Source organism: Oenanthe melanoleuca, chromosome 2 (genome assembly GCF_029582105.1).
Source record: "Oenanthe melanoleuca isolate GR-GAL-2019-014 chromosome 2, OMel1.0, whole genome shotgun sequence".
NCBI classification, from domain to species: domain Eukaryota; kingdom Metazoa; phylum Chordata; class Aves; order Passeriformes; family Muscicapidae; genus Oenanthe; species Oenanthe melanoleuca.
Genome location: NC_079335.1, coordinates 103502467 through 103523957, shown reverse-complemented (window position 1 = coordinate 103523957; position 21491 = coordinate 103502467). Strand labels below are relative to the sequence as shown.

At 38.5% G+C, this 21491-nt stretch overlaps 1 protein-coding gene across 3 annotated transcripts in view; it reads left to right on the top strand.

The window, feature by feature from the left end:
* The window catches only part of BMPER (BMP binding endothelial regulator), a 148259-nt gene that overhangs the window by 79225 nt on the left and 47543 nt on the right, over nt 1–21491 (top strand). For all 3 annotated transcript variants that reach the window (XM_056484184.1, XM_056484183.1, XM_056484185.1), the window contains exons 10-12: nt 536–640; nt 5822–5867; nt 14077–14406. In XM_056484184.1, the coding sequence (XP_056340159.1) occupies nt 536–640; nt 5822–5867; nt 14077–14406 (481 nt within the window). The remainder of the gene's footprint in view (nt 1–535; nt 641–5821; nt 5868–14076; nt 14407–21491) is intronic.

Sequence of the window (21491 nt, the reverse complement as noted above, 5' to 3'; positions counted from 1 at the left end):
TTTCAGATGTTTAGCAGATCAAATATCCAAGAAAGTGATGTAGTAATCTAAATTAGAATTATTTGACCATTCCTGCCCTATGTTGAAATGGTGCTACATATGGGAATAAATTCACTATCTTCTGACATCTTAATCAAGTATTTTCATGTGCAGCAACTTAGAGATGCCGTTCAACCTAGTGAATCAGGTTTTTCTGATTCTTTTTCTGAACTTACATGAAAATTTGTTGTAGGTGCGATCACAACTCAGATGCTTATTGGAGAGAAAACAATATAAATAATCAGGACACTGTTGAAAAATTCAAATGTGATTTCATTAGCTTTGTAAAAATTAATTTCTTACAAAAAGACTAAAGGGAAGAAAACCTGGCTGAATTTGATCTCTGTCTTAAATCCAACTGGCCATGGACAGACACCTCAAAATAATTTAGACTAAACAATGACACAATGCCAACAGAGAATTGTGCAATGATACATTGCTAAAATAGCTTCTTGTTGCCACCCCAGTTGATACTATATCATGTTCTCTCTTGCAGGATGGAGAGATGTGGTCCTCTGTGAACTGCACCATCTGTGCTTGTGTGAAGGGCAAGACAGAGTGTCGCAAGAAACAGTGCATTCCAGTCAGCAGCTGTCCTCATGTGAGTTTTTTAAAAGAACTGAGCTTTCTTCTCTTTTCTGCTCCACCATTATCTTTTCCAATGTTTCTTGGAAGTTGTGTGCATGACAGTGGAGTGTGCTGTTTGGAAAGAAGGGATTATCTGGAATGTTAATTTAGGCTGGCATTCCCCAAATGTGCAACTATTATCCTGAATATGGTCTTCCTGCCTCTGTCCTTGCTCTGAAGACTGTGCTCCTCCTCTCCTTCTCCTTTAACTTTCTCTGTCTCAAGTATCTGCTTTGGAACAGTTGTTTTTGACTTTTATTTAATAGTTTATAGAGTGGTGAGGTTACTATGTTAATATTTCAGTAATGTGTATGTAGTTAAGGCAAGCCACAGGAGGTTGTTGAGCTTGCATTTCTCGATGTATATGAGACTTAATACTTGTTTGAAAATGCAAATTAGACAAATCAAAGAAAATTAGTTCAAGCAAACCATGCTACTTTCACTAAGGTTGTGGCCTGGGTAATTTTTACTTTGAAAGTCTGAAGTGAACCCAAAGAATGCTATAATTGTAATTTAATGGGATAAAAAATTTGCTTTACTTGAAACCCTGAGCTAAAGTCAACTTTTGTTTCTTGGATTTCTGACACTGACAAATGATTTTGGTCTTATGGCTCAAGCATTCACAAGATGAAGCTCTAAATAGCACCTCAGGTAGGGGCAGATCTTTGAGCAGAACTGCAGAAGAGAGAGCCAAGTTCTTAGCATTACACCTTCTCAGTGTTTCCTTCTCTATCCTGGAAGCCAGTGGGGAAAATGTTAATCACAGACGCCTAGATATAAAATTTTAAATGAAAAACTCTTGGTTTGAAAAATTTTATATGTGTAAACTTCTGACAGAAGTGGTGGTAAAATGAAGAACCTGTGCCTGAATGGGGGCACTCCCCATTCTGGTGTGACAGTGGGCTTCAAGATCCTCAGAAGAGGGAACATCCTTTTCCTGTCACTCTGGCACTCACTGTAGAGGGCAGTTCTGCTCTTAATGGGCATCACATGAGAAGCTTCTTACACATCAGGAAGTGTAAACAAATGGAACTATTGTTTTGGGAGTGTTATATGGCTCATGGCAGTCAGGTTTGCTGCTTTCATGCCATTCACAGTATAAGCAGGAAGTGAGAGCTTGGGCTCTTAAGGTCTTGCACAAACTGAATTGCATTTACATTTTCCTTGTGCTCATGCATTTTTAAATGTTTAAGGTGCTTTTGAGATCAAATAGCTAATATGACTTGATAGAGTTATTCAGTGAAGTACATCACTTCAGCTGTATCCATATATAAATTTGAGCATTGAGATGATCAGTTGAAGTGGCTTCTAAAATGAAAGAAGTGGTGAGTAAAAATTCACCACTGCCCTTGACGTCTGAGGTGAGTCTGCAAACAAGGTCTGGTTCCTTAGGGCTGGAAAGACCAACTTTGTTACCTTGCAGCACCATTCCCTCCTGCCAATAATCAGTCAGCCAAGTCACCACCTTAAAATTCAAGTGGCAAGCAAACCCACCCTCCTTCACAGGTACACCTTACATTTCTGCTCTTCCAAGCTAAATTGGAAGGAGCAGTAGGAGAAAGAATGTAAACTCTAGAGTAAAATTTATTTTCCTATTCCAAGTGGGTACCAAGTAGTTTTAAAGCAAATAATATATGCTAATTAATTTAAATATTTTACATTTCATCTCTGCTCCGCTATCTTTGATGAGGCTTTCTGCCATAAATCTATAAACATCACTTAAACACACCACATTTTTCAAGATAAATATATTTTAGTGGTTCTGATACTGACAGTCTGAATATCATGCATAGAGTTATGCTGCTGTCTCTGCAAAGTGTAGATATGTCCATTCCTTTTCTCTCTTCACAATATTTTTCACAGTAAGCAGTCTCCACTGGCTATTAAGACTGCTGTGGAATAAAATGGGTTTAGTGTCCCTTATCTGCCAGGCAACATAAAGTTATCTCATTAAATGTGTATTATTATACAGACAACTGAGTGTGAAAGAATTGAAGAATTTAGAATATTATTCATTAACTTAAACACTTTACCCTGCAGTCTTAATACTCTTTGCATAATATTATGGGTGAATTTTTTTGGTTATGGAATTTTATTTTATTTATCCTAATAAATTTTGGTCAATTATTTCTTGAAAGTATGGATTTCAAAGTGGTAATTCTGCAGAAATTTCTAATACTGCACAACTGTTTTTATTATTCAATCTATTGGTTGCAGGCTGACATATTTTTTAAGACTGTTTCTGCCATTTTTTTAGTTTTCATCATAGTGCTAGACACAAATTTCTGTTTCTTTTGTTCTTTTCTTTTTGGAGCATTTAATCCCATATCAGCAATTGCAGGAAATATCTTTCTTAGGTTCTTTTCATCTGCTGTGGAGGCAATACACTTTTCAAATTCAGTCCCTCCTATCATTTATAATAAGATTGGTCTTCCGTGGCATTCTCGTGAGTCTTATGGCTTGTGGTTTCCAGATATTCCCTCTCAAGTTATCTGGAGTGTCAGCCTGCAAAGTGCGGTACATACTGGCCCCCATTCAGCAAAGCTATTACGCATGTGTCCAGTTCTGCTGAAGTTAGTAGGCCCTTTATGTGTGCTGGAACTTAAACACATGTTTAAATACTTTATATATATAACTATACAGTATTAAACTATTCAACATTTGGCAAGACTGAGTTTCAGAGGTCCTTTAGATTTCTAACTGAGTTTGCTGTTTACTTGCCCTAGCTCTGCTCTAGTCTGTTCCTTGCTTTGTGCCATCTCCTTTCTGATTATCCATCCTTATAATTTGTCACCTTGCCCTCTCTCCTTATGCCTTTGTGTTCCTCACTAATGTCTTAAGTCTGTGGTAATGACCAGTGGTCATGAACATGTCTCTTTTTTTACTGCTAGAAGAGAGCGTGGTGAATTTTACAACATATAATCTTTTCTGAGCTCCAAGGCTATGCAAATATTAATAGAATTAAATTCACGGCAGGTGAAGACGTTTGCAGAGTTCGATTCTGTGGATAAATTATGAACCCGTGAACTTCAAGTGAGCTGAAAATTTATTCAGAACATGTTCTTCCATCTCTAGCATAGACTGCATATAATGTTATACACATCTGTTATTATTACAAACAAAAAGTTGCTGTTCTTACTCCAGTGCCAAATGAGGCACAAAAAAACAACAGCTGCTGCTATTGCACAACCAAACAACCCCCTTTCCCCCAGCAATTAGTCTTGCCTTAACAAAATAGAAAATAAAACCCTCAGACACAAAATTGAAAACCCCATAAAAAGGAAGAAAAATTCCCAAAAATAAATAGACTCAAATGTGGTCTGCTTATAAATATTCATAGGGAAAAATGGGATCACAGCACTTAGCACACTCCTAAGGGAACCCTCAATGCTAACGAACTCTTGCAGCACATGTTAGCAATAATGGGTTTCCTTACTCCACAAGACAAAAACAGGATCTTGGGCCAGCATGGTGGCTCAAGTAACCAGCCTCAGCAGGCTGCCTTGGAGATTCCAATTTCACTTGAATTCTCGCGACTTCCAGCTCATCTGATGGTTTATTTTATTGAAAGAGAGGGGTAAGGCTGTGCAGTGCACTGTGTGATATTCATCTGCATGTCTCTGTTCCTACAAATAAGTGTTGCTAAGCCTCCTATTTCTGTGTAGTTTGAAGGGTTACTCCTTTAAGGGGTTCTGTTCTAGCAGGTGCTTGGTAGGCCTTCCTGCTGCAACCTGGTTCTCAGCTATTCTCTTTGCCCAGGGATCTGGGGGTCACACAAACATTTAAGTGCTGCTCGCTCTGCCAGTTCAACTCTGATGCAGCCCTTTTCTTAAGTCCAGATGTGTCTCAATTCTGTTCACATGAACTTGCATATGTAAAGACAAACTTACCCTGATCTGGGCCCTGTGATTGATGTGCCCAAGTGCATTCATGACCAAGGATTCATTCATGCCATGTGTATACATCAAGCAAGAGCAGGATGGAACATGCTCTACTCCAGTTTGCTAGCAGATATTTGTAGTTCATACTTTCCCATGCACACTATCAAAGCTTGGCAGCACTGTAGGCAGAAAGAAAGGTAGACAGCAGAAGGGCTCCCAGTGCCTACTTCCTCCCGCTTTGCATAGACCTGACAGCAATTTTTTGTCTGTTTTCACAAGTTTTCTATACTGTTTAGTGGCAGGATTGCACAGTTTCACTTGCTCTCTCTTGCTGTCCTCACCTTGCTCACCTATTTGGTGGCAATTAGCTGTAATCACACAGAGGGGACTTTCTCTGTGTTCAGCTGCTGTTGGAGCAAAGGGTCAGTGCTTGGGAACAGCACAGCTCCATATACCTCTTCATTCCCTGTGTGGGATTATGGGTGAAATCAATATCACTGTAAGTTTTGTTATAACCAAAATATCAACAGTTTTTGCTTGGAAAAACACATTGTTCAGTCTGAAAGTTTTCAGAATTCTCTGCTAGCTTGCTGATTAACTTTGAGTAACTTAAGTAAAATCAGATAAAACATCTTTTAAACTGATGAAGACTGAAAAGAACATGAATGCACATACATAGAGGCAATAGAGGCATGCCTCCTGTACCTAGTCAGCCTTTTATAAAGCACAACAAGAAATAGAATTGAACAAATCCCTTCCTTCCTTCCTTCCTTCCTTCCTTCCTTCCTTCCTTCCTTCCTTCCTTCCTTCCTTCCTTCCTTCCTTCCTTCCTTCCTTCCTTCCTTCCTTCCTTCCTTCCTTCCTTCCTTCCTTCCTTCCTTCCTTCCTTCCTTTCCTTCCTCCCTGCCTTCCCCTCTTCCATTCCCTCAGCAGGGAATACATAGGAAAGGTATATCTTTTAGGAAGTAGAGGGAAAAGGTAGTGATTTTGTTAACCCAGTGAATGCTTTAGCTATCTGTGCAAGTCCAAAATTCTCTCACACTCTCTTTGAAGAGAAAAGTGGTAACAATAGTATTTCATTTCTTATAAAACCACTAGGAAGCTTGTTAAGTAGTTCTGTCTGTTTTTAGCATCTGGTATTTGAAGTTGTAACCAGGGCACTGAGTTCAAACACAACTTGAGTTATTTTCAAAGGCTTATCCAGTCTTACAACATGACACAGTCATTGCTCCAAGAACTCTTTCATTAAAACAGCCTGTCTCTCTCCCAATTAGGGTAAAATCCTGAACAGGAAAGGATGCTGTCCGATTTGCACGGAAAGTAAGTTCTTCCTTCACATTCTTTAAATTATTTTGTATTCTTTTTGAAAAAATAAATATATAGACGTATGCTTGCTTTTCTGCCTTCTTTTTTAGAGCAGCTAAAGGACAAATGATTATTTTTAGCTGTGGATTTTTCTCCTATAAATTTGTAATTCTAAAATAAAATGCTTGGGTATTTTGTTTTTATTTTATTTTTCAAAATGATGCTATTTTTGTCAAATCTGAGGTGCTGCATTTTGAAAGATGTACTTGGTCTGTGAAATTTGTCAGCAATAAAACAAGAAAATGAATAGAGTTATAACTTTTAGGACTTAGGTACCTTTTTCTGTAACTAACAGTCCAGCTATGTGCATATTTAATCACACCTGTGTAGATGATTTGTGAGAGTTAAAAAAAGGTGTGCAGAAATCTGAGACACACTCTGGGGCAGCAGTAGAAAGCAGAATAGAAAACTATTCTTCTTTGTTTATGATGTTTAGCTCAACCCTTACATTCTTATCTCTTTACTCCTCCCTTCAGGAATGATCATTAAATTGTAGTATCACCCTCCTAATCAGCAAACAACTTACATAAATGCTTATCTTTAAGCTTGTTCTATTTAACTCAACAGGGAGACCGGAAGTTAACAAGATACCATTACATATTTCCTTTAGTACATATTTAAATATTTTACTAAATAGGGACAGATGGCTGAAATGGGGTTTTATGACTTACAGGAAGGCTTTTGAAAGAAGACAGTATTCCTATGATTTTGTCTAAAATCAAATGGTGTTGCTGTTCGACTTGGTCCTGGGTTCTCTTGAATTGCAGAAACCCCAAATGCTAAATATCTGGTTTTTCACTCTTTGGCTCAATTATTTTGAAACGTGTATCTTGGGATAAAATAAATCTAGCTTGCAAGTCTTCATTATCAAAATTATGGTAAATACAAGGCACAACCTCAGAAACACTTGAAACAATACTGAGTGGAGGAAGAAATGAAAGAGAATTCAACTGACTAGAAGTTGATTTCATGTAAGGTCAGTTTCGAGGGAGAAGAAATTTCCATAGATCTTTGCTCAGATATGACATACCATTAGTATCATTGATTTGTCAATCTCTATCTTGCCTCTTTTTTTATGTTTCAATCTCATTTAACCTTTCTCATGTGTTCTTCCTACATTCTTCTGTAACATGAAAGCGGAGGAAAAGAGTGGGGCCAGCCATTCCCTCAAAACACAGGAAAGTAAGAGATTTGAAAAAAGACAGTACAGTGACTCCTTCAAAAATGTGGCTAGAGAGTGATGACTTGTGATAATTGTTTCAGGGGAGAAGGAGGCAAAAATTTAAAGTTCTTCAAAGTTAAACATCTAGGAGCCAAGTTACCTAAAAATCTCAAAACTTCTTGATGATATAAGGGAGTAATGATGACTACAAACATGTGAAGTTAAGGCCAGATCATTATTGCTTGTCCTCCTGCCATGCAGATCTGTAAAGAGCCTGGCTCCATCTTCCCAGTGACCTCTTTCTATGTACTGGCAGCCTGCTATTAGGTCTCCCCAAAGGATAAAAAACCTTGTTCCCTTATGGGAAGGGATCAAGAGCCTTGAGGGTCCTCCTACCTGCATTGCAACTGCCTAAGAGGCTCATTGTCCTATCTCACAGTCCCATGCTCCACTGCTGCACATGAAACAGAGGGTTTGGTTTTTTTACAGTTATCTCACTATGGACCCATTTTGTACTTGGAGAAGAGCTGATTCCAAATGTTTATGATTAACAAGGCATTCTTGGCTTTTGCAGAGAATGTAATCAAGGAGCTTAAATGCCCAGTGTCATACAGCAGTGGTAGCTATTGGTATTTGCACATTTGCTATTTGCAAAGAATTAATTCCACCTTTGTGGCAGAAGTGCTGTAAATCTCATCATGACTATCATACGACAGTAATTGGAAACCTTGCTAATTCAGCCAGTTTCTGATAAAATGTACACACAGCCCCTTCCTCACTCATGTTGATCCTGATCCTGTCTTCACATACTAACACACCAAACATTCCTGGCACTTCAGCAGATATTAATTTCCCAAAGTAAAAACAACAGGAAGGTACAAGAACATACTGTACATGGGAGAGCTTTGAGTACAGTTTAAATGCAGCCAATTTCTATGAAGTGGGTCAAACCCAGTCAAGTTGTGAAAGGATACAGTTTAAACTGAAAAAAAATAATCAAAGGATTATTTTCAGAGCAGTTTGTTGCAAAGAGAAAAAGTACCTCGTCTCTTAAAGGGCTGGAGAGACTCTTTTGTCTACTGTTGCTGAAGTTAAATATAGTTAGTTTTGGCATGTTGCTTATTAAGCTCTGTGGCTGACATACAGTTATCACTAATTAAACACAGTGGTCATAGCAGTGGAAAATTCAACAGTTTAGTTTATGCTGCTGTAAAAAATGTAATGAAATGTACTCTTTTGGGCTTGATTTAGAAAAATCACCACTGACGTCAATTCCATAAATTAGCAATCCTATGTTAGACCAAGGTAATTTTCATATTAAAAATAAGAAAAAACTAAACCTGAGTTTAAATAACATTAACAGACTGCTCTCAACTTCAGACAAAGATAGAAACTTGCAGTGAAAGTAAAATCTTTGTTCTTGACAAAGAAGAATTCATAAGCCTTGCTGAAATTACAATACGCAGGTTGAAAACCTGTTACTAAAATCACGTAGATATACTTTAGTCAATATTAATAGTCCTAGCACAATCTTACACCAGTCGTGAGATTTTGTGGATGAAGTTATTTCAAAGTGGACTGCAGTCATCTAGGTTTACATGTACAGCACACATGATTAATCTTGCAGCAAAGGCTGCTTTTGGGACAGAAAATTTCATTCATCACAAATCATTCCACAGCTTTTTTAATTGACAAAATGATCAACAGAGCTAAGCCGAATTCAAGGACATTTAGACCCACTTTAGGATTAAGAGGTCGGTACTTCCACTTGGTCCTGCATCCTTTTTATGTGTTTTTATAGAATTACTGAAAAAAGCACTGACTTTCAAAGAATAGAAAAAAAAAAGAAAAAGAAACAAAGTGAAGTTATGCATTTGGTACCTGTAAGAGCAGGAAGTGGGACTAAAGGACCACATATGTCCCTTTTTTTTCTGTGTTTTCCTTTCCATGAAGAAATATAGCAACAAAAAGACTACAATTGTTTATTCATACTGGAATACTTTTCATTTTACCTTCTATTTCAGCTGTGATAGTCTACTGTATAAATATGTATTTGGACAAATTGGAATATTTTATTTATGAAATAGACCATAAAGACTCCTGTGGAAATTTTGACAACACACCTTGTAATGTGTATTATATCAAGCTGCACTATGCAGAAGTTATGAGGAAAGGCCTCTATGGCTATGCATTTTTTACAGAAAGTCTAATGAAATTCTGTTATATGTGCTCTGTAGCTAATTTTTTGAAGTTAATAATGTGTTCTGTTTGATTTAGGGTTTAATTCAGCATATGGGCTAATTACATTCAAACTTTCATTTTATTTTTAAAAAGCTGAGATATTTTTGAATTATACATTTGCAACCAGAACACCCTTCACTGGTAAACTTGTGTTTTTTTCCTCCCTCTCCTTACTTAGAAAGTGTCCAAACCAATTTTAGTTATAATTTAAAGTATATTTTTCTTGGCCACTCTTAACTACCTACAAGCCCAACAGAGTGTGACCAGACATCTGGACATCTTGGACTTCAGTTGACTGCTCTGATATCCTGAAAAAACAAAACAAGCTATTCCATGAGCACCAGAGCTAACACAGCCTGGTTTCTTCTGGATTTTTGTTCCATTTCCTTTATATCCCAACAAATAATAAGCCCAGTTAGAGACAATCTATCCTGTGGCTGGTCTGGAGACATAAGTGTGCTAATTCCCCAGCCAATATGCTTGTGCTCTCAGCTGGTCAGGATGTGTGTGCTGACTATCTGTCTGGCCTCCACCATGCAGTATATATATTTTGCCTTTCTAAAAAGGCTAAATACTGTCTGGGGGAATGGAGGCACTGGATGGAAGGCAGAAAGGTACTTTCTGCCAACCACTTATTAAACTAAGTGGTTCTTACCTGTACTCAGCATACTGCTTACTAGAAATGACTGGTCATTCAGACTTTTATCCCTCTGCCTTGGCCAAATAAGTTGTGATCTTTTTTCTTTATGAGAGTATGTTGAAATTTAGGAAATACTAATGTGTTCTTTTCCATGCTGTTGCTTTTTTAGCTTCCTTTTTTTACAGCTACATATGTTTTCAAAAACACTACCTTCTCTAATGAAAGTCACTATTTCATTTGAATTGGGACCATGATTTGAAAATTCAAGGAAAACATGGCAACAGCTCTATAGTATTCACTTTTACCACCTAAATACTATTATTAGTTTGCAAGTAAGCTGTAGAGCCTTAGGTGGGAGCTGAGCAAACTGCACTAATCACACACGTAGCTTAATATTTCAGTCAAATATAGAAGTGTGAAGTGTGAAATGTGAAAACTGCCAAGCTGCCAAAAGCTTTTATGAATGCCAGAAGGTCTGAATATTGATTTGGGAGCAACATGCAGGATTTCCAAAAGAGGTGTAGTGGTGTTTGCATCCAGCTCTCAATAATGTTTAATCAGAGTTGAGTGCCTAAGGTGTTCTGAAAAACACAGCCTCCTGAACATAGCTCTGGGGCCCTCTTTTGAAAAAATTGTGTTTGTCAAGGATAGAGAGGGAATGGGTAAATTTACATTCATGTGCATCTCTCGATGAGCAAAAGAAGACACCAAAGATCATGAATGCCAAGTTCAAAATGAGGGAGAGGCAATGATTCTTAATTTCCTTTGCCCAAGGGTGTTGTAGATGCTAAAAACATTTTTGGACTAAGAAAATTCATAGAAAATATTTCTATCAAAGGTTACTAAATTAAAAGAAACCATATTTGGCTCGGAAAGTCCCTAATCTGAAACTAATTGGAGGCTAGGGGAGTCTCAGCAGGAAATATTGTATAGAATTGCCCTTTTCTAGCTCTGCCTTAGACAGATGACACATGGAATGTTGGCAATAAGCTGGGAACAATTTACTGTAGAGAAAAAAGGGAAAGATCTACACCTGTGACCCTACACCTTGTTATCATAAATTGCCAAAATTCATATTCCAGGGTTAGGGAATATAACTTTGGTGAGAACAGCACCTCTTCATCTCTTATGCCCCAACAGAAAAACAAGTCACATACAATCCTAACCAAAGATCTGTGCTTCCAGTAGATTTCAAAAATTTCCAAGTAAAAAGACTGGTTTGTTTCAGAAGGGAAAAAGAAAAGAAAAAAGAAAAAACGAAAAAGAAAAAGAAAAAGAAAAAGAAAAAGAAAAAGAAAAAGAAAAAGAAAAAGAAAAAGAAAAAGAAAAAGAAAAAGAAAAAGAAAAAGAAAAAGAAAAAGAAAAAGAAAAAAAAAACATAAAAAAGTAATGTGATTGAAACTCTCCCAAAAGGAAATAAACAATGAACCAAAAGCTAAAAATGGCAGGAATTCTTTTCATGTTGACAGTCTTTTGCAGTCTTGTTACACCCGATATTTAATGTGTATTTCTAGGCCAACCAGTTTTTCTTACTGGCAGTGACTGAGTTATCACACCCACTTTTGCAGGGTGTGGATTTATTTTTAAACTCCATGATTTTAGCAAACCTTTCAAGAATATTTTACACAGTGATACCAGATAATCAATTATTCAAACTTTTTTTAGGTGGATTTTCCCTCCTCCATTTCCTTGGTTGTTAAAGAAAACAGCAAAATTTGGATCAGACCTTCAGCTATCTGGTCCAAAATACATTTTTAACTGCATGGCATCAAATTGATATATGACGTGACACAATGTAGCATAACATAAAACAATATTGCTCTGCATAACACATTAGAAATTAAAAATAAATATTTCCTTTGGATCCCATTGGTACTATCAATTTTACTTGCACATCTCTATGTTTGTTCCTCTCACGTTGTGCCTCTTAGTCACTTGCTTAGGTGAAGAATTAGCCTGCTCCTCCCAACAGGTTGGTTAAAAATGTGTAGTATGTCCACATCCTTGGCTTTTAGAAACACAGAGAAAAATCAGATCTTTCCTCTAGAATCTTCACTGATGTTTGGCTGATATTCCTTTTTTTTTGTTCGCAGTTTCTTTGTTTTCATAAAAGTTTTCATTAAATTTAAGGAAAAATTTAAGCTGGAATAGCTGAAGTATTATCTGAGCTGGTAATAACATTTATCTTAATACTCATGAGGCAGATACTTAGTTGTATAAATAAGGAAATCAGAAACATGTTGGTATGATTTAGTAATGGGTAAAGTTAGATTGTCTCCATACAAAATCTAGAGATAATTTCTCCAATTGGTATAAATGATGCTGTTAATTAAAAGCCATATGGTTCCTGCCAATTTATGGAGAATGAATCAATCTTTTAATGAACTTTGGAAAGCAGTTATTAACATCCTCATTGGTATCAGTGAGGAAAAGAAAACTCACAGAAGTGCACATTTTTAAAATTACTCTCTTGACTAAATATCTTGGTTTTCAGAGTCTGCTTTAAAGTCGTTTGGGCTTGTTTTCTGGAGATGTTGATTAAATATGGATAATTTTGATTTCTGATAGAGTTGTCAACATGATGTCCTTGAGAAATTGAAACTTTTGGTCCCTAGTTGCCAGACACAGGGAAGAGGAGTAATATTGATGCCAAGATGAGTTACTGGCTTAGCTAAAGAAGCATGCATGTGGCCAATTAGGGATAAAGTACAAATCACCCAGGTAGCAGCTCTGTGGTGGCTCTGCACCATGTGGTGAGGAGGAAATCAGATTAAGACATGTCTTGCAGTAGAGACACTGCAACATGTTGCCACAGGTGTCAATGGAGTTGCTCTTGCTACTGCTCTTTATGGGCAGATTAGATAAACATCTATCAGTGATAATATAGGTGAAGGTGATTCTTCCTTGCAGCTGGAGAAGAAAAAGGTAATGTCTCCTTGGGCTTCCTTCAGCTCCATTTTCTGTGTCTCCATATAGGTTTCCTTGGGGACTCTTTACAGCTAGAAAAATACCAGAAAGATTTCAGTTACTTTAGCATAGCATTCTGCCTAGACTGAAAAACTCTGTTGAGAAAGGTGTATTTGTAGTTAGAACTGTATTCCCTTCCCCTTCTCCGTAACATTCATGTCTCCTTCTTTTGTGTGGATTTGAATTTGGCTTTTTTAAAGCTGGTTTTTCAGGCAAGATATTGTTAGTTAAACAGACATCATCTTTCAAAGGCAGCCTTAGCCCATGGGTATACAGCTGGCAAGAGCACTGTGCATTTCTCTGCCTTGAGACTCATTCTTCCAGGAACAGCAGCAATGTGGTTAGAACCTATTGTTATACCAGAAGGCTGCAAGGCAAATATATTTGCTGCTGTCTTTGGTTGTGAGGCAATTCAATCAGTTGATGGGTAGCTGCAGGGTAACTCAGCATTATTGTATGAATATGTCTTTGGGTTGTGACTTCTCTGACCAGCGTATGGCTTCAAACATCCATAAGAGATCTCCAACCATTTGTAATGACGCAAATGACTGGTAGAGACACCATGCTCTTTGGCAGTCATTGCATCGTGTTAGTCATTACCACTGACTTTTAGTTGGTAGCATGATATCAATAACTATTACAAGTCAGTTGTGTATAAACAACATATATAATAGCTTGTAACACTGAATAAAGATGCTGGTTCTGCAGGTATTTTGGGGAAAAATTGTGTAAACACACCTGGTTTATAAATGTGCAACATTTATAAGTGTGTATATATAAAATATGAACTGAATGAGCTCCTGCTAAAGTGATCTGATGGTTTTTAATTTCAGGGAGTCACTGAAATTTGAAAAAGTTCACAGGCGTTATAATAACCTAAACTGTACTTTTTAAGGGACAAAGCTATAGGTTAGCCTTCCTATGCTGCCCCAGGGATGAAGTGGCCTTTGGTTACCAGCCACTTTGGGAAAGACTTCTAAAGCAATTAAGTTTTTGTTTTTCAAAGATATATTTAATCCCAGTGGATGCCAGTCAAAATCTACCCTGTAGAGCAGATAGATTAGGTGAGAGCAGCACTCTAAATTCTTATCAACTGTTTTTTTCCAGCTTTGATTGATCCTGATATGGTGCTTTTTTTTCTCACTCACCTGCAGAGCCTGGAGTTTGCACTGTATTTGGCGATCCTCACTACAACACTTTTGATGGACGGACATTTAACTTTCAGGGAACATGTCAGTACGTTTTGACGAAAGACTGCTCCTCCTCTGCCTCGCCCTTTCAGGTGCTGGTAAAAAATGATGCCCGTCGGACCCGTTCTTTCTCCTGGACAAAGTCAGTGGACCTTGTGTTGGGCAGAAATACAATCAGCCTCCAGCAGCACCTCACAGTGAAGTGGAATGGGACCCGAATTTCACTACCTTGCGAGACACCACAATTTCAGATCGATTTGGATGGTTACTTGCTGAAAGTGACAACCAAAGCAGGTAGGACAAGTATATGTGTGTGTCTGTGTATGTGTTTGTGTCTTTTTCCTCTCTGAAGAACTTCTGAAGCTCAACATGAACAGTTCTCAGTAAAAAAACATTATAGCAGTAATAAGTATCATTATAACTTTTTAGAGACCAGAGAAACCCACAGCGCTTTCAAAATCCCTGCAGGCCAGAAGCAGACAGAAATTCCAGCTATGCTCTTGAAGTCTGCAGGATATTGCTAAGCTGTGTTTCATTCTATGGCTGACAATTAGCTGCATAGACAAATGAGCTTTGACTTGCACTTATAGTAGCTTAAAAGTGGCTTATGGAGAGTATGGTGGGTTGACCCTGGCTGGACATCAACCAAACATGCCCACCAAAGCCACTGTATCACTCCACTCCTCACCTGGACAGAGAAGAGAAAATATAGTGGAAGACTCGTGGTTCAAGATAAGAAGCAATTAACATCATGGGAAAAAATAGGCTCAGTTTGGGGAAATTAGATTAATTTATGGCAAATAATACTAGGGTAGGATAATGAGAAATGAAGTAAAATCTTTAAAAAGCCTCCACACCCCAAACCCCCTTCTTCACAAGCTTAACTTTACTCTGGATTCTCTCTACCTCCTCTTGCCCCGAGTGGTGTAGAGGAGATTTGGAATGAGATTTGAAGTCAGTCCATCACATATTTTATCTACCAGTTCTTCCTCCTCAGGAGGAGGACTCCTCACACTTATTCCTTGCTCCAGCATGGGCTTCCTTCCACAGGAGACAGTTCTCTGCAAAGTTCTCCAATGTAAGTCCCTCCCATGGGCTGCATTTCTTCACAAACTTCAAAAGCGCAGATCCCTTCCACAGGGCGCAGCCCTTCAGGAACAGACCAATGTGGATTCCCCACGAGGCCACATGTCCTGCTAGCAAATATGCTCTAGAGTTGCCTTCTCTCTTCATGACTCTGGGATGGGAGTCCTACAGGATTACAGTCTCCTGTAGGCATCCATCTGCTCCAGATGCTGCAGGTAGAACTCTGCTCCAGCATGGACCTCCATACGCTGCAGGAGGGCAGCCTTGTCTCACCGTGGTCTGCACCCTGGGCTGCAGGAGAATATCTGCTCCAGTCAGGGGAATATCTCCTGTCCCTCCTTCTCTGCTGACTGCAGAATTGTTTATCTTACACTCTCCCTCCCCTTTCTGACTGCAGTCGCAAAGGTCTTTTCTCCCCCTTCTTAAATATGTTATCCCAGAGGTGCCACCACTGTTGTCAAGGCCAAGCCTTGGAGCCAGCTGGAACTGGTCCATCTCAGAGCAAGCTGCAATTTGCTCCATTGGACATGGGGGAAGTTTCTGGCAGCTTCTCACAGAAGCCACCCCTGTAGCTATTTGCTTCCAAAATCTTGCCATACAAACTCAATACATGGTATTGTTTGTCTTTCAGACATGTACAGAGAGGATATCAGTTCTTAAACATAAAACTCATGTTTTTGAAAGTTCCAGCAACATACCTTGCAGTTAAGGTGATCAATTATATAAATTTATAGGTATAGATGGTTGGAATGACTTCGAGTTGTAAAATTATGAAAATATTTCATCAGAGCAATCCAGCAAAATGGAGGCACTGGTTTGAAAAGCAAGGCCTAATTTACTGTTCAGTGCCATCTTATTTGCCTTGCTTTGTGCACAAGTAAAAAGTTGTCTGCAAGGAACAAAGTCTACAGCACCACAAGCAAGAGGAAATAAGAAACTATAGAATATGTTACCTTGTTTCTAGAAACAGGGAAGGGAAATAACATTCTCTCAGATCTTTTGTGTCTTAGAAAATACTTGTCAAAATGTTAAACCAGAGGATGGACTTTTGTTTTGATAAACTGTTCTGAAATGATAGTGTCCTTGCATAGATAAATACTGAGGGGAAGTTTAAAACTTTCTCATTAGCATGTGTTAGATACTACTGTAGTCCTGAGAGATTTCACTTACACAGTAAAGCATTGTTTCAGTGAGAATACTGTTTACTGTTAATTTAGTTAAATGCCATGTGGAAGCAGTGAAACCAGTCTTTCTTATGGAGTGATATGGTCGCAGGTGTGATGCATAGTCATACTCATTATCTAGCATAATTTTTTTTTCAAGGGGTACACTAGCACCCACTATTGAACTGAGAATTTAGACACCTGTCCTCTGGAAAAGCGAGTCTGCATAATGTGGATCCCAGCTGTGGGCTCATTCCTCAAAGTGGCAGTGCAGATTTTTGTGGCTGTCTGTAAAATGCATACAAGTTGACCGTTATTCACAAATTCTAATTAGAAGCATCTTGAGGGTTTTTCTTTGCAGCCAGCTGAACATCATGAATTTGGGCGATGTGGATTTCATTAGCCAACCACAGGCCAAGGAAAGGTTTTCAACTGAAGATGAATGACAGCTAATCCTGCTGCTATTCCATTTGTCTCTGGCGCAAGCCTAATGAATGACTACACACATCCTTGTCCATGTGTTGGCAGAGGAAGTGCAAACATGGCATATAACAGCATATCAAACACTGTGTAATCACTGCAAATTATAGCCTAAATAATTCCTCCCCTTAACAAAGCAGGGTCAGGTTTCTCTTCCTGAATACGGCATTATGGGCCTTTCCTTAACACATAATGCCTAAGAAATAGCAGAATAACCTGTCTTCATTTTACTGGGAGAGGACAAGCAGCAGAGAGGCTGTAGAGAGGAAGAATGTGCTGAGTAGAACTGGTTTAAAGGCAAACATTTTGTTCCACAGGAAGTTCTGAGTGCTGGGGGAGAGAAATTGGAGAAACTTCTCTTTCAGAAGGAAACATGGATTTTTAAAAAATATATGCTTTCCCAGTGTAGGATGAAAAAAGAGGGGGGAAGTAATGAAAAATAAGCAAAACTGCTGCACTAGAAGTAAAATTCAGAGTAAAGTTGGGCTGGGAAATGCAGGGTCTGATGCTTACAGCTCAGCCAGCATTCTCATGGATTTTGGTTTTCCTTTTGGAGAGCTGGGAAATGAGCCTTAGATAAAACGTTTCAAAGCTTCAGGAATTCTTGTGGTCCCTGGCTACAGGGTAATGCGCATGGAAGTGCAGTCTTGGAGTTTCATACCCTGATCATTCAGGCTTCCAGGCAGCCCACCAGGCAAGCTGGAAGGCAACCAGCTTGGAGACTTGCCAGTGCTATGTTGGAAGTTCATTGAATACAATATGTTTCCCTAAAGAATTTCAGTTCTGATGAATTGGCATTTTCCAGTGAAAACCGGTTTTGTTGCTAAATCCCTCACCAGCTGTAGCCCTGGATGCCACACAGCAGCAGTCCTTGCACTCTGCACTGGCAGCTATGAATGTGCTTGGGATGTGTTGAGTCCTCATCCAAATTTGTGCATTAGAAAGACAAAAGGATAGAGTTTCACGTGGCCATTCCTCTATTGCATGAGCATTTTGTTATTGTTTCTGTGCTATCTTTTGCACAAAGCCACTTTGCTGCACTTTTTCTGTACCACTTTGACATTAAATATTTAGGGAGGAGTTGTTTGCCAGTTCTTGAGGGTGCCTTTAAATCTCAAGGATGCCATGAAAAATCATGCAAAACAATTGATGAGAGCTCCCATAAGGGAGTGTGTGATGTACATAAATCCAGAAGGATTTTTTTTAAATGCAGTAGAGCAGACAATGTGCCAAGTTAAGAAATCAAGTAACAAGTTGGTTAAGCATCCTTAAAAGAGAGTGGGTAATTGGAAAAAATGAAAAAGCAACATAGAGAATATTCCTTTCCTGCACGTCCCCGGATGGGAGAGATGTTGCATCCTTTGGCTTCTCATCTCTTGGATTCTGGTTCTTGTCCAAGTGAATGGGAAACTCATCCATTTTGAGTGGGGGAAGAAAGGGGGGGTATAGGCACCAAGAAAATCTTCCAAACAGTTTCTGTCTGCCAGAGAGACCATTTCAAACACTGTTCCGTAGCATAATCCCATCTGTCACAGCTCTTACTGGTTTGCAGAAACTAACTGGACTTTCTGGTTGTGAACAAACAAAAGACTCACACTGCACAGTGTTGTCAGGCTTCCCCAAAATTATCATGCATGTAGGAGTAATTATCCTTCCTTGTTACTCCAAAAAGGAATAAGCTCTGCTATGAACAGAAACCTTTAGGCTGTTCGTCAAAGCCAGAAATTACCCTTCCATCTGAGCAATTACAGCAGAATGAAGTATAATGAAGCCATACCAGCTAGAGGAAAGTACGTCCATGTGGTAGTTACACAGGGAGTCTCTTGAATGAAATCCAGTAATCAAGGCAGAAATCTCTAGATTTTAAAATGTGCATTTTTATATGCTGAGAAGAAAAGCCATAATTTTATGTTATTCTTCTTCTGCATACCTACATTCCTTTTGCAGGTTGAAAAAAGTAGCATCTAACAAGTAAATAAACTCAGGTGAGGAGGACATGAATATTCAGAAAATTTTTCAAGTTAACCTTTCATAATTAATGTATTTTCACTGAAAGTCAGTAAGTTTTGTCTTAAGAAAAATAGTCCTGAAAGGAGACTTAAGGTAGAATCCTTAGCCAGTCTTTTCTGACTTTGTTAAGAGTAGGGAGCTTCTGAGAGAGCTTCTCTCAGGGGGGAGAACCTGAACACAGCCTTAAAAACTATAGTTATTTTCTGAAAAGAACTGTCTGAGAATTTGGATCTTGATGCTTTAAACTTTGAGAAAGTTTATGTGATTCTCAAGTCTGAAAAAATCTTGGTTTATAAGTTAATGGCATTAGTACTATTAAAGTTAATGGTACAATAAGTACTTTTTAAATGGCAGCATGGCAGTATTAATCTTGTGTCTGCAAATCAAGCTGTTTTTGTTTTTGTTCTGTTCAGTTTTGTCAGAAGCAAAGACAATTGGATTTTGAATTTGTCCAGCAATGATAATGAAGAAGCTTGAAAGGCAGCTTTCCTCCTTGCCACCGTGCTGGCCTCATTAACAGTTGTAGTCTTGCACAATTTTTCAGGTGGCTGAGTGTAAAGTGCCTTTGGAGGAAGAGACAGTGGTCCCATCCATGCTGTGTTTGTGAGGTAATTTGAAGCTGATTTCAGGCATGGTTAGCTCAGGATACTTTTTTTTTTTCTTCAGTATTTGTGCTACCATTATGGTGGTAAGAAAACAGTGTCATAGACTGTAGTGGCAGGTGATGCAGAATTACCTTCACAGCCTTGATGAGAAAATCATCCCCAAAACTCTTGGAGACATGGTGTAATTTACACAAGCACTGAGGCCAGATGTTAAGATGGATGAACCCTTCTATAGCCATAATTTCATCTTGAACCTCACCCTGTTCCACTGCAGTGCTGGTAGGAATTGTCATAGGAGACAACGGGATATGTTGCTGAAGGAAGGGTTCCAGCTTTGAACGGAGTCACTAGTATGTTAATTGGATATTAATATGAGGATAGGGCAGGATTTCGATCACACAATGAGAAGTGCTGATTTACAAGAGGAAAGAGTGGTGCTTAGTCAGTCCACACAGCAAGAAAACTGGAGTGAAGCTCTAGTCCTGCACTGCAGAGTGATGCTCTTTGATATTCTTGGCTAAGCAGGGGGAACAGGGTAAAATCTGGATTATCCTGTTGAAAAGCAGTATCATATGTTTATCTGTAACTAATGGCTGCTCACAGGTATTTTATGAGAATAAGTTAGCATCAGCAAAATTATTTGTGATCTTCAGATGCAGGGTTCCTGCAGATGTGACATAGAACCATTCAGGATACATTGGAAGTAATTACAAGAAAGGCCATTTTTGGGTAGAAGTTAAGCCATTTTGGGTAAGAAGTTAAGTTGGTTTTTGGTGTTGTTTTTATTCCAAATTATATAAAAATTGTTTTCCCTTATGAGCTACCTATTTACGTGCGGGAGAAACAGGACTTCTGGACAGCAAACTAATATGATTATGTAGAAGCTAATTTATTGTTTACTTTTTAGCCTTAGTTATACATTTTAAAACTACTGTCCATGCAATTACACATTTCTGGATTGGTGGTTTTATGCTGCTCATGTGCCTTTCACAAGCCTTTTAGGTGCAGTGATTGATGGTTGTCCAAAGCTTTACTGCCCACCTTTATCTGGGGTTGTCTAAACTTGGTATTTTTTTTTTTCAGCTCTTTCTCTCTTGATTTAGCACAGTTTATGTTTCAGCGGCTTTGAAGGGTCTCAACAAGTTGTCAAAAAACACTTAAAAATGGCTCATCCTGTGCACTTGTTAGAAACACCGGTCTGTACTAAGAAATATACAGAAAAGAGCTAAGCATGTGAAGGGACAGCAAAATATGCAGAAAAACAACTAGGCAGCAAAACATGGAGCTAAATATAGTTTGGCTGGTGCACACAATAGAGAACAAGGCCTGGACTTGTTCAGACATGTTCACTGTGGCCTAAACTTGTTCAGTATTACTACATTTACTCTTCAAAGAATGGAATTCATTTAATCTACAGTCACTCAGGTAAAAACGAGAAGTTTAGTCTCCACCTGATCTCTGGCCCCTCTAGAGTATTGCTGGGAAGAGAAAGACATTCAGAAAGTAATTAATTCCCCGTGTTTTAGACAATCCTACTGTCATCCAGAGCTGTCTATTTTACTCCATCAAAAGGCCTAGACAGCTGACTTAAGCTAGACATCTAGGTTTAGATGGGTACAGACAGATAAAATGGATTTCACTCACAAAACGTAACTTTGATTTTGATGTTCCAGACATGCCAAAACTTCCTGTAAAGCAAATTGTAGCAGAGGGCTTACATCCCAGCCACTAGATGAAGGTTAGATGTTTACCATTATTTCTCAGTGTTGCTAACTCATGCAGACAACTTCAAAAAGTTCGTGATTAATGCCTTTTGAATTAACAGTTTGAATCCAATTCAGAATGCTTTCTTAAAACAGTTTTGCACATTTGATGTATCTTTGTTGCAATCTTTTTAACTCTTTTTACTCCCACAAAATAAGGTAACTTGTATCAGAACAGTTGTATTCACCCCAATGAGTGATTAGTGTCAGCTTTGTAGGCAAGAATAGGATGTTTCACATAAGGTTGCAACTGGAGTCTCATGGGACATGGA